Below are 17,111 nucleotides of genomic sequence, written 5' to 3'. Positions count from 1 at the left end.
GAAATTGAGTTACATGTACATGTACATGTACCATATCATAGTTTGTATATTACACAACATGTATTACCTTCCGCCTGACATGCTATGCCACAGAGAACATTTTACAGATATTTTGATCGATAAATAAAGAGAAAAATACTTGTGACATTCATTTCAGACATTTTGTAATTTTGGATAATTTTTCAAGTACCGAATGTTTGAACTACATGTACATGTACTTTTACTCAACCTCCGGGTTGACCCATACACGTGCAGAAATCGAGTGAAGAGTTGGTTGATTGCTAACTCCGGCCAGGCGTATTATTCCATTTAGGATGATTTACGGTTGTCAGGGTGGGTAAATACATGTAAGGAAACGAAATAACATGCACCTGATACATGTACATAAATGTAGGCATTAATTAAAGAAATTCTTTGTCATTTTCATACGTTTTCGAGTAAAATCGTGTGAATGCTGTTGCAGGCGCAGTTGATTATAGCTCCATTCTGACACGCTATACAAATGAGGATATTTTATAATCGTTATTGTTAATCATTAATGAAGAAACAAAATAACTTCTTTCTGTACATGTACCTCCGACTACCTCTGGCTACCTCCGACTTTTACCAACACCCTGTTTTTACAGTGGTGCATAACATCAGTGTATATATACCCATTTGAATGACATTTTTTGCTAAGGTAGGTCTTGTATGACATTTTGTCTGTAAGGGCAGTATGGGTAAAAAAAGCCAGTCTAAGTAATCAGAAATAAAGGAGAGCACCCTAAATATTAGACTGTTAACATTTCAAATCATGGAAACGTACATGTACATGTAGTCAAATAGGCCCACGGTAGCTGTTTAACCAAGACACTTGTAAGGTTACAGATTGAAAATAAACAAAAGTTGCCATGATTGGTTGGTTCGGTTTTTCTTCCAATTAATGCACTTTGTATGGGTAGTCTTTAGCTCAGCCTCAGGTAGGATGTTGTCTTCATTTATCATTTACACTACTTCCAGAACTGCAAGGTTTATACAAATCTTGCAGTTCTTGAGGAAGGTACATGTACATGTATAACACTCACATCCATTTCCTATTTTGCCGTCACACAAAACTGTCCTTTTTCAATTGAATATTGCTCTGTCCCAAAAAGCTATTCCAGCTCTTGATCAATTTGAGGCAAAATAAATTGCAGCTTCATATAATTTATCACCGTGGGACATTGGAGGATCCTTGTCACTACATGTAAGTGGCTCAGTAGTGGTCACTCACGGTTGTTTGCACAGTGATTTAATGCCTTGAACTAGTTACTGGTGTGACCTTAAGATGTTATTAGCTCTGGAGAGAACTTCTGGTCACTTTTGCTTGAATAGCCATGGCGTTTGGTTGGCGAAGAAAAAATCTGTCTGTTTTTGCAAAAGCAACCCTCCTCCACCCTGTTCAGTGCCACCACCTGTCAGCCGTAGCTTACTTCAATGCCTCTTTTGTTGCTTTGCAAAAGATGTTGATGCACTTTCCGTCGGAAGTCCACTCTGCTGATTCTAGAGTACCGGTAATCGACAGCAATCCGGTAATTCCTGTACTCGGTTGCCAGTTTTAAGAAGCTAGAAGGGAATTTCCCCCCTTTTTCCTTAACCCTAACAGTCCTCAATCCCCCAATTTTAATATAATTTGTACATACCCTAGGGAGTTAGAGTTGATGGATTTAGGGGGGTTTTTCCGCCCTCCTTAGAATTGGCAAAGTCACCGACCGGTGGATGTTGGTGCGAATTTCATTCAGGGACCTCAAAATTGACCTCAGTTTTTAAGTCACTGTATTATTATTAACGACACTTCGGGGGATGTGCCGAAAGGAAACGCCTGACCCCTTCCTTTGTTAGGGGAAGCACTAGATTATTAGGGGCCAAATTACAAAAAAAAGCCATTTGGGGCTCACCATTTTCTGTCGTTTGACATAATAGTTGTTAGTGGTTTTTGAAAATGCTTATTTGTTGACTGATATTCCAGCAAGCCAGTGCAGGCCCAAGTCACGCCGCACTTCATGGAAATTGCTGTCCAATCACAGTGTTTGATATTGATGACTTAGGATGGTTGGCCCAAAAGGTATTGTATATTGGACTGGATCCTTGTTAATTTGTTCATGAGAATTGGGTAATTTTGTGCTCTGTAATTTGTAAATGCTGTTTGAATTTGCATATCGAAGGCTTTGTACTGCACAGGAACACTCCAAAAATGATTTACCACTCTATCTGCTTTGGGTGGAAACAAATGCTGATGATTGATTTTTCCTACATTTTGCTGATAGCTTTATAAATTTTGCTGATATGAGTTGCTCCACGTCACCAGTTTCAGGAGGGAACAATCTCTGTAACTTTTGCTGAATATATATACTTTACCTGAACGCAATGTAAGATATTTGCAGTTCCGCTTTGCCAGCTTTGGGCCGGAACCTGAAATTTGTCAAGTTCAATAAACCGCTGCTGAGGCCAATCAACAAAGTTAGAATGCAAGTGTCCACCTTTCCCTGAGTTCAGTTCTCTGGTCTTGTTCATGTGGGGATAATTACTCTTAAATGTTCATGAGTCCTTCTTTCATTAAATGTTGAGATAATTTCAAAAATGTGGCTCCCTTCTTGCAAAAGTAGACAAAATCAGATCACTCAAATCCGCTGACCGTCGTGCGCGCTGCCATATTCACTTAGATGGCGCTAGATGCAGCAACTGGTACAATTTTGGTTTGCCTGCCCTCGCTTGACAAACCAAGTTGAAAAATGCTGCCCCCTATTGATGAGCAAGATTACATGTATAAAGTTGTACCACTCAGGCTTTTAAATTGTTAAAATCGCTGGCCGAACAAGGTTTCTAAGGTAATTTTTGTCCTTTATTTTTGCAAATGCTGACCAAATTCCTCAAAAATTATATTTTTTCACAAAGAAAACTTGAAGGAACCTCTTTAAACGCTGCATTCATGAACTTTTGTTCTTTTTTTTAACCAATATTTCCAGTTTTCCTTCTGCGAGATCTTGCACCAGGGAAAATAAAGCTTTGACAAGAAGGCTGATGTGATGTGAATTGGGCAAAAAGTCCCCATTGCGCTTGTGCATGATAAAAGTCTTCCAAAACTATATTGGTTTTAACAACCTTGATGCATGTTTTTACATTCAGTTTTATAAGTTTACAATTACTTTTATCACATTAGTTCTTTTCCATAAGGCTTGAATTCCATAAGGCTTTTAAATCTCTTTTTATTCTTCCTGAATGTGTTTCTATACAAGATTTTTTTAGATAACTTCTACTAGCATAACACTGTTCAGTTTTGTATTTTCCAGTTTTTTTCTTTTTGCATGAACCATTTTTACATTTACATTTTGTACAGTATCACGCTTGCTTTGTGAGTACATTGCTTAAAAATGCAAAAATAATTGTAAGACACTACAAAAAGGCACTGACATCAAAAAGATAGCTTTGTTAATTTACATTTTTTAAGTAGTTAGCTATACAGAGTATATAATTCTGCACAAAACGACACCAAAATAGTGAAAACCCGGCCTCGAACAGCAAAGCTACAGACTTTTAAAGTTTCGCCAGAAGTGTTTTTGTTTTTATAAAATGTCTGTGGCAAACTTGGTAGAATTTGGGTCATCTTGTTAATATTTGGGTTAGATAAACATGCGAACAAAAAGGTATCCAAATAGAAACAGGAATTACTGAAAAAACATTTGTATTTAATGTTTTTTTAAACACATGTAATAGACCAGTCTGCACTGCAATTTCGTAGACAACGTTTATTTATCATTTATCACAATTTATTCTTTTATCCATTTACCACTACCATGGAAACACAGGTAAACAATAAATCCTTAATTTTATTATATACAGAAAATAATAAATACAAATCACATACAGACTACAGGAATTGATTCTATATGGAATATGCAACACTTCAAAGAAATTTTGCCAACTTCTGGATAATCAGTTTACGAGAAAATGTACGTTAAATTTGTGTACTTCAAAAATAGCTTATCTGATGTACATGTACATGTAGTAAACAAGTAAGTAAACAAATTAAACATGTAATATCTTTTTACCCACAAATGGTACAGACGTCATTTTTGTACTGGTTATAACCAGTACAAAAGGATGTAAATTTGAAAACAATTAGGACATAACTTATTACTGGTTATCATCTGTGGTTACCATAGAAATAACATAAACAAATTAACCAAAAACAAAGACTAATTAACAAGATTCTTTCCATACAGAATGAACATGGTGATTCTACACCATATGACAAACACATTTTAGTTTTTCTGCTGAGTCTGTACCTATTGCTGTATGAGAAAATTAGTATTTTGTTTAATTCCTGCTGAACACCAATTACAGAAGTAAACAATTAAGTCAGCAAATTAACATGGAATATCTATTGAGCCGTAAATAATAAGAACCTCATATATTGTTAACGATATAGCAAAGATCAAAGATTTGAATAACAGTAAAGACATAATAACTGAACACTGTCTATCATCCATGGTAAATTACTTGTAATTAAACAAATGCAAAATGCAACCAGAAAACATAATCATCAGTAGGTGTTTATTTCCTTAACCCTAACAGCCCTGAATCCTCCAATTTTAATATGATTTTGCACACACCCTAGGGAGTTAGGGTTAATGTATTGAAAGAATGCTCATTTCATTGGCGTTGAACGTTTTTTTTTTCTTTTTCTACTTCTTACAGTTATATATCATCCAAATGTCAGAAGATATCAAAAAAGAGATCTGGACCAATAACCATTCATCGGACTGTAATTCAACAGAGTTGCCAACAGTGTGACTACAGTGATGGTTAAACTTACAAAGAATACAAAGAATTAAATAAAGTCAGCTTTGTAACATTGACTTGTGTCCAGTGTAAATTCTTAGGTCAACATTCAAATTTACATTTACATCTGTACTTATTATTCTAGAACAATTTCAAGGTTTTGCTCTTGATAATCTTTGATCAGCTGATAACTACACACATCATACTATGTTGAACCAGTCAGGAAAACCCGGGAATTGACTAATCACTTTACCAGAATATGGAACTTTAATTTCCTGATCATTCCCATCTGAAATTTCAACAAAGTAGTGAATTACACGTTTTCCAACAAGCAAGGGCATGGCAACAGATGATTCATCCTGAACTGTTCTCGAAACAGCCTGTCCTTTTGCAACGGAAAGAGCAGCATCAATAAATCTGACGAAATGTTCTTGTAACTCTATCCAAGCCTTTTCCTTACCCCCACTTGAAAATATGAATCCCTTGTCTGAGGGCAAGTACTGGTGCAGAGGTTTCCTTTGAAATTGTATCTGGTTTGTTAGCGCATTGAAGCGTTCTCGATCAGACTCGCACTGCTGCATTTTGGTATGAACGGTTTCCCTTGATTGTCACAGGCCAACATCGATAATAATTGATGGAAGTTTTTCCCTGGTTCTGAATTTGTTCAGCTCTGCCTGTTCGAGTTTATTTTATCTTTCTGTTTGGTAGAAAGGCTTTGTATCGTTTTTCTTCCTGTTGTTTTAACATTTCTTGCAATTCTTTTCTTTTTGTTATGACCAACTGGATATCTTTGTGCAACTGTTCAGTTGATAGATCGTCGATATAATTTGCCGTTTTATTAAAACTAAACATACATGTAACTTGTGCTTCATTTGTTATTTACTTCACATTTGGTCTCTTTTTTAGCAAAAAATCCAGATACCCAAACACTCTTCCTGGTAACTTATCGTGTTTGGGTACCAATGCTGTTTGTTGTTTAAATCTGCTGTCCATTTAAAAGTCATGATATTGCCAATTAGGCAGAAATCTTTCACTACTCTCCCTAACATACCTAAAAGTTGATTAATTGCTGTGAAGGTGAATCAGATCATGCTTAAGGTGATTTTTGTCAAGTGGCGATTCTTTAATGAGGCTGTGGAAAAATTCATCGTTTGAAATCAAATGCTCATCAAATGGTGAAGCTTCACCCTTAATAAATTTCAACAACTCTGTATCTCTGCTCAAACAGTCATTAAAAAATTCCCGAAGCTTCGTATAGTGGGCACACATATCTCATATGTGACCATTGGTTTCTGACCCTCCACAGAGGTGCCGTGATCAACTTATTCATCAAACTCAGCACCTTGCATCCAGCAAGAAAAACTGGTTAGAAAAATATGGAAGGGCTAGCTGCAGAGCACCATGATCAGAATATCGACAAGTATATAATATCAAATCAGTGCTCTGGAATATGTGATTGCCAAGCTTTTGGTAAATGAGTATTTTCTTCAGATCAAGCAGATTCAGTTCAAGCAAGCTGATTGCTTTCGAGAGCTTCATCATTAGTGTTATAAATCTCATCTTTGGCTTGTGACAACATCTCCTTTGTTTCTAGTAATTCTTTGTTGAGATTATTGCAGTGACCTTCAAGTTTTTGCCTTTTGAACAAAGTTTATCGTAGTCTTTCTCCAGCTTTCTTTTCTCATTGTGAAGTGATGTAGCCTGTGACTTGTGGTATTTTTCACGACGCCTTTGTAGAGTCTGCGATTGTTCATCAGGTCGTTGGACAGGAATTCAATATTCTGCTTCAGTTCTTCATTTTCTTTTGCTAACTGTTCATTCCATGATTTAACCGTGCCAAGTTCAGTTTTCAGAATGCTGATATCAAATGTTGATAGATTGGGTTCACATGTACATGTACATGTAGGCCGTGGACCAGAAATCTCAGGAAACACATACACTGTACACATCCTTTTCCCATGCTTCCAACTGGTCCTTCACATCTTTTCCATGATTGTTCTTTTTTAACTTATCATGCATTCCAATAAGTGCTTTTGATTGTACGCTGAAACACCGAGCCCAGCCCCCATCATTTTCCAAGCAATCAGGTTTAATTAACCTTCATCCTCCATTGGGCATAATCACTTCAAGTAGCTCCACATTGTTTGCGAAAGTTGAACAATTGAATAACATGTCCATTAAGCAGATCAAAGTTCAGGGGTGAAATTGGGCTGTCGGCAGTTTTCAACTTTTGAAGGGGGTCCATATCAAGTGATGTTGGAGGCATTGGTCCAGGATTGAGTTCAATGTCTCCACAAACTCAAAGTGGTTCATAACGAATTGGTATACAACTGAAGGCTGCCTTTCCCATAGATACACTCAGGAGAATTACCAGAAAGGTTCTGCAACCAGTACCTACACTAAAGGTACATGTACTCCCTGTCGCTTCACTTGAAGAATGTTGACATCGAGCTTTGGATGAATGTACAGAGAAGAGGGCAACTCTGAGACGCCATACTTCTAAAGTCACTCCCATTTTGATGGATGGTACCCAGTCCTGGATGGCAGTCAAAGTCTGTAATGGTAAAATAATTTAATCATACTGGTAAAATATTAAAATACAAAAATAATAAAATTGATTATACATGTAAAATATAACACTCCCATTTGCACAAGAAAACACAACCCCTGTCGCTAAGAGTTCCTTCAGCCTAAACCAAGTGTTTTTAATGATCATTCTTTCCCACAAGAGCCAGGGATTGGAATTACAATAATTGACCAAGTATAACAAAGTTACCGGTATGTCATGGCGGAATGAAAATGATGGGAAAATGTACGCCTGTACCTATCAGAAAATGTTTCTAGAATAAAACAATTACTTCCAAAGATTTTGGAACTAATTTAAAAACAAATAAAAATAATTTAAAAAAAAATATGTTTAAAAATCAAAGCAAATAACTCCATTCAATAAGCAGGGAGTGAGCATACATGTACATGTACATGATGGAACAGCTTCAACGATGATGTTGGTGGCATCTTACTAATGAGTGATCACCATTATGTTTAAATGAGTAACTACATGTACCACTTGCACAACATATCCATCTGGCCATGATAATCGAAAGTTGAAGCGTGAGTCCCAACATAAAAATCGATTGCGATCGCGTGCGATGTACTATACCCACGTGAGGTAAGCTGTTTCAAGTAGTTTCAATGCCATTCTATTGATTAAAAATGCATTCATCGACATTCACACAACTCCTTCACCCTAAAACCAAGAAAAATCTAGTTCCTTACCTGAACATCGGCGGTTTTGGCTCAAAAATCAGCCGATTTTCATGCAGATTTCGATGTTGATGAGCTATTATCAATGTAGAACAAAAATACACCACCACGCAGCATGGGAACATCAAGCTATCCCAGAGTGCAACAGCGGAAACATGAGACCGCGATCGCCAACATTTGAAATACATGCGCGCAGTTGTGATGCACAGTATTACAACAGTCCCTACAACCAACAACATCAAATGGCCTGTATTGTCATACATGTAGGCTAGCCACTGTACATGTACTGTATTCTTTCCAGTAGAAATAAAGTATTTTTAGTGTACAATTTGTGAACCACATTTAAACAATGCATGTGTACTTGGGTCTGCCTGTCACAGCAAAATGCCCAGCAGAAGGCTCTGATGACTTTGAAACTTCAAAGGGTTGTAACTTCCCATAGAAACATTGTATGACCTTACAGTTTGTACCACTGAATTTCTCTGGTTTCAAACTTTATATAATTTTATACATTTTTAACTTCTGGGTACCATATATGTCATACCTACTGGAAGTACATTTCCCCTGTATTGTAATTTGTAGACGACATCCACTGGGCTAGGTAACGTTAGTCCTACACTTTTACAAATGACTGGGATCAGGTCAACTCGGTACATGTATTTGCGTTATTTGGACAGTCAGTTTAGGCCTGTATGGATGAATTCCTCCATCTGCCTAAATCTTGCCGGTATTCGGAAGGGGGAGGGAATGGGGCAAGGTGGAGGTGTAAGACTTGCCAGGCAAAAAGAAAATGAAAAGCTCCCATTGGTTGTCCCAGCTCCCACTCCCCGATCATAGGGTTTTAAGAATGGAAGGTGACAAAATCAGTCTTTGTGGTCAATCACGTCGGTACCTCGGAAGCTAATAGTAATACCGGGAAGAATTCCATACACAAAGTTCACTGTGATATTGCGTAATTACTACAAAAGTATCCTTACTTTGATCGCTGAATGAAGACGATTCCAGTAGGTATTGAAGAGCTGAACATCATAGGACAGAAATGTGGAGTTTTAGGCACACTTTTGGAGCTACACATGGACCAGGTTTACATCGACAGGCGGCCATCTTTGCTTCTGAAGAACATGGCGAATGCGCACGACGTGTGCGCATGAACCGAATCATATCCGGAAGGGGTGGGCTGCCACAAGCATTGAGGTAATTTTATGCATGAATCCGCAACACGAGGAGTGCAGAGGGCCGTCATCTGTCTGGATGGATCTACACAGTTCACGAAATACCGCGCAATGTGCCCTCCTGTACATGTACAATTTTTACTTGGGGGAAAATAGTGCGTGTTTTGCGACAATTTTTAAGTTGGAGGATTTGGTTAGAAGGAAAAAATGGGCCCAATTTCTTTTACAGACAGTTTGTAAGTTGGACAATTTGTTTAGAAGGAAAAAAGGGGCAAATTTCTTTTAGAGAGTGCTTGTCAGTTGGAGGAGTTTTTTTCTATATTTATACAGAGGGAAGGGGAAAAGGGAGCTGAAACCTGTCTTTAGATTATTGTGTGGCTATCTGCGCTCTAAAATGTGAGGGAAGGCTTGTACAGGAGAAGCACATCCTTAAGGATTTGATTGAAGTGGTCTACTTCTGCATGTCGGCAGCGCCACATGTATTCGGCTCACGTCATACAGTCAATTGTGCTCAGACATGTACCTCACCTAGTTGATTTCCTTTGGCACAGCCTACTTAAATTAACAACGGATAGCCACATTTATTTATATTTAAATATTCTAATTTGTACAAATATTTGTGAATAATTACATATTCAGTTTCATAAATATTTATTTTTTTTTAAATATTCATCTTGACCTCATCCTGACCTCTCCTTAATTCAGCCGTAACTTTATATGGAACATATCGACTTCCTCCGGCAACAAGCGCTCGTGTGGCATGGCCAGACTGCTGTATTTCTATACCTTACAGTTCTCTTCATTGCAGGTTCAATTCCCCTTTACAACACAATTTGGATTAAATGTATTAAATGTGTACATTAACTGTAATAATCCTTGTACCAATGACAGGAAAACTGTGGAGAAATAAAAGGACGGGATAGTGAAGGAAAAAGGAAACGGTAGAGGATATAGTAGGGGAAAAAAAGAACGGCAAAAGGACTCACTTTTTTGCCGTTTTATTGCGTGGGGCCCCTTCTTTTTAAACCTGTCCCCCTAAGTTACTGAACCCCCTTTCACATCTGTATCTCCCAAAAATAAATGTTGCCCCTTTTTAAATCTGTCCTGGAGCAAAAATTTCTCCTAAAAAGTGAACTTCGTATAATTCTTTCCGTAATACCTGATTAAGATTCCAGATTACAAGCAGCAAACTAGACATCAAAGGAAATGTGCCTCCATAAAAATACGATGCTCATCGGTTACTTATCACTTGTTCCAAGACATCACTGATATCAAATCTAGTCCTGTACGGTTTTTAACCACCATGCCTGTTCAAACTCAAAAACAGAGAAAATCTGGGAAGCCTGTGCCACTTTTTCACTGCTTAACGTGTAGAGAGGACGTTACATCTTGGCAGCATGCAGTGTAAAAGTGCCATTAACCAAATGCTAATATGTAAAAGTGAACAAAATAAAAATTTTCAACAAGTTAATCACGCTCCTGGGGTCCGAGTTGACTCAGGGTGGGTCCGAGTTGGTCGTGGGTCAGAGTTAGTATTGGGTCCGAGTTGGTTGTGGGTCTGAGTTGGTTGTGTGTCCGGGTTAGTATTGCCAATACTATTGGGGCCGAGTTGGCATGGGTCCGAGTTGGTTGTGGGTCTGGCATGGCTCCGAGTCGGCATGGGTCCGAGTTAACTCGAAACCAAATGACTGACACCACACATTGTTTGCTCAATGGTTTATGTGCCTTATTCCGGTGCGCAGTAAACAGTAGGCATGCATGGTGGGCCTCAGCACCGACTAGCGACTAGGCAAAGTGCACCATGCATGCTATGTCAAAACGTTAGCAAGTCCTGAAAACAAAAAGTGGTTTTTAACTTACCTGCATCAATTGACCATCTTTTGAGTTGTTTTATGGAAAAATGGTACCACAGGCTGTCCAACACTTAACCAATGACGTCTTTTTGTGGTGAAAATCGTGAAGTTTTTACAAAACGCGAAAAGTAAAACTTCGAACGCCGCATAATCATGGCGGTACATAACTATGCACAGCGCCCTCAATCGGAATAGGCCAGTCTAGTTGCGCCAACTAGACTACTTGAGCTTCAAAAACGTGCGGTCCAAGCTATTTTCTCCTCCAGGTCTATGGTCTAAGTCACTACACACGATGTACATGTACACAGAGCAGTAACTTGGAGGTCAGGTAGTACAAGAGGCGCGCTCTCAAGTTCGTGCATGTGCACATGTCACAAGAGGGAGGGGGTTCCCATCTCCTCCTGGGGAAAGAAAGAAAAAAAAGTGGGTCAAAATCGCAAATGGGATTTGGGACCGCTGTTTTGAAACTGTTTTGCGTTATCCTTGCTTTTGCCTCTGACCGGGGTTTCTTTGAGCATTTTTCCAATCAGAGAGCCCTCTATCTCATTTTGTGTCTATATCACAGTTTTTACATTGGGGAAAAGTGAGTAAATCAAATTAAACTGCTTGAAAATACCTCAGTGTTAACACCCTTCTACCATTTTTTTTTTTAGTTTAATGCTGATGAATGCAGTGCCCTCCCCCATCCCGTTTCAGAAAATGAAATATTTCCACAATATAATTCGATGTAAACCACAGATTTATTTCTTTATCTTATTCTTTCATTCAGGAAAAAAAAATGAGCTATACCTTTTAAAAATCTTCATATTCGTTGGGGTGTCCTCATTAAATCATTTTTCCTTTAATAGCTTCTTAAATTTCTGGAGCACTTTTCAATGAGAGTATCCATAAGGCATAACTTCCAGGTTTCTTATATATACAAGTGACTTAAGAGGAAGAAAAAGTTGCAAAAAAGGAGAAATAAAGTGCAGTTCAAATCATGGACTTATTAATGTCTCAGGCCACACATTTTATTTTATTCAATAAAATCCTCCGACTTTTACACTGATTACAGGAATTACAAAAAGTACATGGAGTACTCATCTAGAATTCAAAATCATTTTGAAACGTTTGTACACAGAAATTGCCTAGATTTGTCTCAAATGTATTGACCTGTGGTGAAGTGGAACAGGCCATACAAGATCAAATCTGTACTCTCTAACCCATATTTCTCCAAAATGTCTAAAAGGCAAAAGGCTTGTATTTATTTCACATAAGCCTGACACATAAACAAGCCCATTTTTGATTGGTGGACCATTTTGGAATAACAAATGCATAGACTAAAGGCACTTAGAAGTTTCCTGAGGGAGACTGGACCTGTTCAGTACTAAAGCCTTAAGCTTTCTATTATATTCTTCAATCGCAAGGTGTTGCCATCTTAAGACTCAAATCGCTGACTTTCAAGACCAAGTTTGGCAAATCGGATAGTGAATCGTCTGTTTATTTAAAAAAATCAAACAAGTAGAAATGAAGAAACATGAATAGCAATTTACTTCTCAAATCTTCCACCCCTTTCCTCTTGTCCACTTGCAGTTGAGTATAATTTTTGGCCAAAAGTTTCGGCTCTTGAAAAAGGTAAGATATGGCCACCAACACAGCCAAATACCATAGTGATTTACACCAGTCATTTGAAGAGTATTTGTCACACATTTCTTACCACAACCTCATACTTTTCAACAATGTGGGACATGCCCATGGAGTGGTACATACTACAACAGGGACATATATGCACGGCTGCCAAGTTCAAATTCAACACACAGTGTACCTCCACAGACTCAGACTTTGTGTGTGCTTGAAAAACAAAACAAACCATTTCATTTGTTTTCTCTTTGTCAAGCAGTAGACCCTATGTACATACATGTAAATATCTGTTAGTTTGTCTATCAAATTAGCAATGTAATTTATTTGTGGCAAAAGCTTTGTTCAAGTCCTGATCAAGATAATAAGAAAGAACAGTTGTGTGCGGAAAAAAAGATTTCTGGCATTTTCCAGAAGCATCTAATGAGTGAAGCTCCTATTACAAATACAATTTTAGGCTTGAGTTAGTTACATTTACTGACTATGAGTACAATTGACATCTTCATTCCACATACTGAGATATGAAATGTGTTTCAAAACATAAAATTCACGTTTGCATTACACTTTTATTTGTTGTTTACATCGTACAATTTTTGTTTTACATCTGCATTTTGTACACACTCTGAGTCAATTCATCTGCAGTCATTAAAATTGCACGATGATCAATGGATGACATCACTGTTCAAATATGAAGTAAAATAAAAGCCTTCAGAAAACTACAAATAAAGAAAAGGTCTTGACTATTCAGTGATAACTTAAAAAGTTACTGATGTTTGGAATTGAAATAAAACTGTAAGTAGAAATCACACACCAAATTTATGTTAACCTGTGTACAGACTTCGTTGAGTGAACCACAAAGGATCAGTCTGTATTTTGACCACATTTAGAACTAAACTGAAGGAAACCTGGCCCTGCTACCATAAACAATACCATTTCCCCTGTGTAATTTCAACAACAATAAAATTATAAAAACTCCCGCTTTTTTTATTGATGGTATCAATATAATCTCCAGCATGTTTTTCAAAGGGCTGCCAGTAACCACTTGAGAAATATGACGATCTACAACTTCAAATTACAACTGCAAATATATGAGGACAGTGTTCCGTTTTAGAAGTGGAAGGAAAAACTCCACATGAACATTATAGAGAAAAACCCACAAAGTTAAGTAAAGACTGAAAAATCCACATGATAACCTGGGCTGGATTCACAGAAGTGGAAGGTGACAAAAGTATCACTATGCCAACCTGACGCCCCATTCTACCAGTCCACTTTTCATTGCTGAGCCAAAGCAACACTGACATCAAAATAACGCTTCAAGACCATATACATTTCGTTATGTACAGCATAATTCTGATACACGTTGGTTGAAAGAGCTACATTTTCCCAGTGGACATACTGGTCTGGGCAGTTAGTGGGGAGGCTGAGGCTGGGGCAGCAGCGCTGCTGCATTAATGGGGATGCCTCCAGCGGCAGCATCAGTACCTCCTGCTTCCTCTTCTGTGGCTTCTACCGCAGCTCCTTCTGGATCTTGTAGATCTTCTCAGCCAAGATGTGATGGTACTCCTCCTGTGACAAGACCAGGCAGTAAAAAACAAATGAGTGAATTACAAATTGAGCAAGGGTGAATGGTTTGCCAGGTGTTTTTCCAGCAATGGACACTGGTCTTCCTGAGGGGCCACTCAAAATTGTCAGTGTTTTTAAAATTTTGACTTTTTTTTTTAAATAGTGGGTGGATGGGTCAAGGAAATAAATTGAAAATCGAAATTTACTTTTTATATTAAAATCCAGAATATTTTTTTTCTGACTTGCCTGAAATACACGTAGCATGCACGCCACGCCAGCATTCCAAAAATGCAATCTACTTTGTTTCCATATACAGACAGATTGACCCTTCCTGTGCATTATTATGAATGTGTGAAACATCATGGAATGAGGTGGTTTTTTACTCTAAGACTTGGAAGGTGGGTGCTTGCAGCGGTGATAAAAGACAAATGTAGCAGGGTACCAGGCGTATTATATAAACCTACTATATAACCAGTTACTAATATTGGTGATATGTTCATCACCTTGTATCTAAGACTAACCAGACGGCAGCAAACTGCATCCCAATCTGTTGGCTAGAGCTAGGTCTACGTCTCCGTTTCAATAGAAATACATATGCATGTGCATGGAGACGCGGTAATTGACTGTAGGCGTAGCCGTACCTTGGGAGATCCATTTTTGAGTGGATTGGACATGGCATGCTCTTGCGTTCGTGATCGATCACGATCATTTATTGCAATGCCAGCCATCATCTTGTCATACTGTGTTGCATTATAGATTTTTACATGTATATGAATTTATATCAAATGCATGTATAATGTACACGTACTGGATGAAAATTCAATTTTTTTAAACAAAATTGGGGTGGGTAGGTGGATCCAAAAAATATTAAGAAATCGAAATTAAAAAACATTGAAAATTTAAGTGGCCCCTTGTCTGTACACAAACCGTCAGTGGAAGGACTCTGATGAGAGACTTGGCAAACACCTGCACTTCTCTTAGAGTAGGAAGTGTCCTTGTACATCATACAGAGTTAGTTGTTTGTGAGGCTAACTTCAACCTTCCTTAAAGTCAAATATTAGGTTCTATCCCAATTTCCAACAAACAGCAGCAACCAACTATTTCTGTTTGTTCATCTGAGTGGTTTTTCCCTCCTGAGTTTCAGCTGAGGGATTTGTCTCCTAGTTAAACACGTTTGGTCCTAATTGGTGATTTATTCCCTTAGTAACAGCAAGATCAGAAATCATGAGAAAAGGAACACTGCAAGTCAGAGTAATTTGGCCTTATTGCTGGACATATGCACAGCTACTTTACAGTGTACATGTATACCTGCATTAGTTTACACACAGAAACTAGCCATGAAGTCAGAGCGTGTTTATGCTCCTTGAGGAACTATGAGTGATCAGAAGAGGGTTCTTTCTTCTGAGGCCACAAGCCATATATGTAAAATAGGACAAGAAACTTTGAAACTGTTTTAATTCATCCATACAACTCAGCAATTCAACAAGCAATTCAATAATTACAGTAACACTTCTTTTTTCCATTGAGTGTTTTAGAATTGTACTTCAATGTTCCGCTCATTTGAGGCTCCACTGAGTACAAACTCTGAAGTGCTGGTGCCTGGCCAGGCATTAGTCTCTGGAATTCACATGTGCACAATGACTTGGTGTATGATTTACGCTGATGCCAGATTCATGTACTGACCTACACATCTGACTATATTTCAACCCATTGGGATAAAGAGCCAGCAAGAGGTGTGTTACAATGGAGATACATGTTTTATGCAATTTTGTAACTAAATGATTTCATTACTTCCCCTTTTATTTTACTGATTTCTACCTCTGAATGCTTGATTTTGAAAACCAAATATTCAAGTATTTGATGACTGATCAAACACTTGAATATCCAGCACACTCCCGGTTGTTTGATTATCAAGAAAAAGGTATGAATTCCTTACACAACAAAAGACTGTCCATCATTTACCCTACTGGCTCATACATGTCCTTTTCCATTCTTCAGGCCTGGCGTATAGGCTACCACTTTTCCCATTCGCTTGTCCTTCATGGCTTTGGGGTCAGGTGATGGAAATACTGCTTGAACTCTGGAAGGGAGAGAAATCATTATTCTTGAATACCAACATCATATAATTTTCAGCAATCGTTTGCATAAAATGCTTAATTAATGTGTGTTTTGGCAATTTTTTATTACGAAAAGTTAAAGAAAACATACTGAAATCAAATCGGTGCACATTTTCGATTTCAAATGCAGTGCCAATTAAGGTGGCAGAATTGTTAATACCGTTGCTTATGCAACAGGCGCAGGCAAGGTGACAGGCACGCACACCTGGTATGCCTGCATCCATGCATTAACATTCACACTCAAATGGCACCTATGGTGATAGCACCTTTTGGCCAAGTTCTCCATCTTGCGCCGCTACGCAGCGCTAAAAAATCTGGGCATGACCATCAAAAGCATCTGGTGCACTGCTGCAAGTTGATGAGAAAACAGCTTGTCATATAATATGCGCACAAAACTTCAAAACCATCAGTGCTGGACAAAAAATGCATTTAGCACTTAATATATTAAGAGATAGTTAAGGTCAAGAGAGTTTTTCTTTTTGTTGAAAGAAAAATTGACATTAGTCAGGGGCTTGAAAATGAAGATCTTGAGGAAAAGCAAATGGAAGGGCAAGCAGTATGTGTGGATCCGTTTTTCTAACTGGTGCTTTTTTCAGCAGTGTCATGTATCACACAAGGCAATTAACTCATTTAATGTAGTATTTTGTAAGATTCAACAGACTCTCTCTGTCTTTCATGATCACTGTTCGACTTCTACATGACTATAAATACACCAAGTCATTCCT

General features: G+C 38.0%; 1 protein-coding gene and 1 pseudogene across 13 annotated transcripts in view; both read right to left on the bottom strand.

The window, feature by feature from the left end:
- Nucleotides 1-4,118: 4,118 nt before the first annotated feature.
- Nucleotides 4,119-6,911, bottom strand: LOC147795309 (uncharacterized; annotated as a pseudogene).
- Nucleotides 6,912-12,074: 5,163 nt separating this feature from the next.
- LOC110990926 (histone lysine acetyltransferase CREBBP-like) overlaps nucleotides 12,075-17,111 on the bottom strand; it is a 30,300-nt gene continuing 25,263 nt past the window's right edge. For 9 of the 13 annotated variants that reach the window (XR_015424018.1, XR_015424012.1, XR_015424014.1 and 6 more), the window contains 2 exons: nucleotides 16,206-16,349; nucleotides 12,075-14,272 (listed from right to left, as the gene is read on the bottom strand). Coding sequence is in view for 5 of the 13 variants with exons in the window: in XM_087132094.1 (XP_086988220.1) it covers nucleotides 16,241-16,349 (109 nt within the window). In the remaining 8 variants the exon portion in view is untranslated. The remainder of the gene's footprint in view (nucleotides 14,273-16,205; nucleotides 16,350-17,111) is intronic. The other 4 variants (XM_087132091.1, XM_087132093.1, XM_087132092.1 and 1 more) reach the window with 2 other exon arrangements.

Source organism: Acanthaster planci, unplaced genomic scaffold (genome assembly GCF_054643075.1).
Source record: "Acanthaster planci isolate LZ-2023a unplaced genomic scaffold, COTS_SCS Contig81, whole genome shotgun sequence".
NCBI classification, from domain to species: domain Eukaryota; kingdom Metazoa; phylum Echinodermata; class Asteroidea; order Valvatida; family Acanthasteridae; genus Acanthaster; species Acanthaster planci.
Note: the sequence above shows the minus strand (reverse complement) of the source record. Positions and strands in the feature narration are given on the sequence as shown.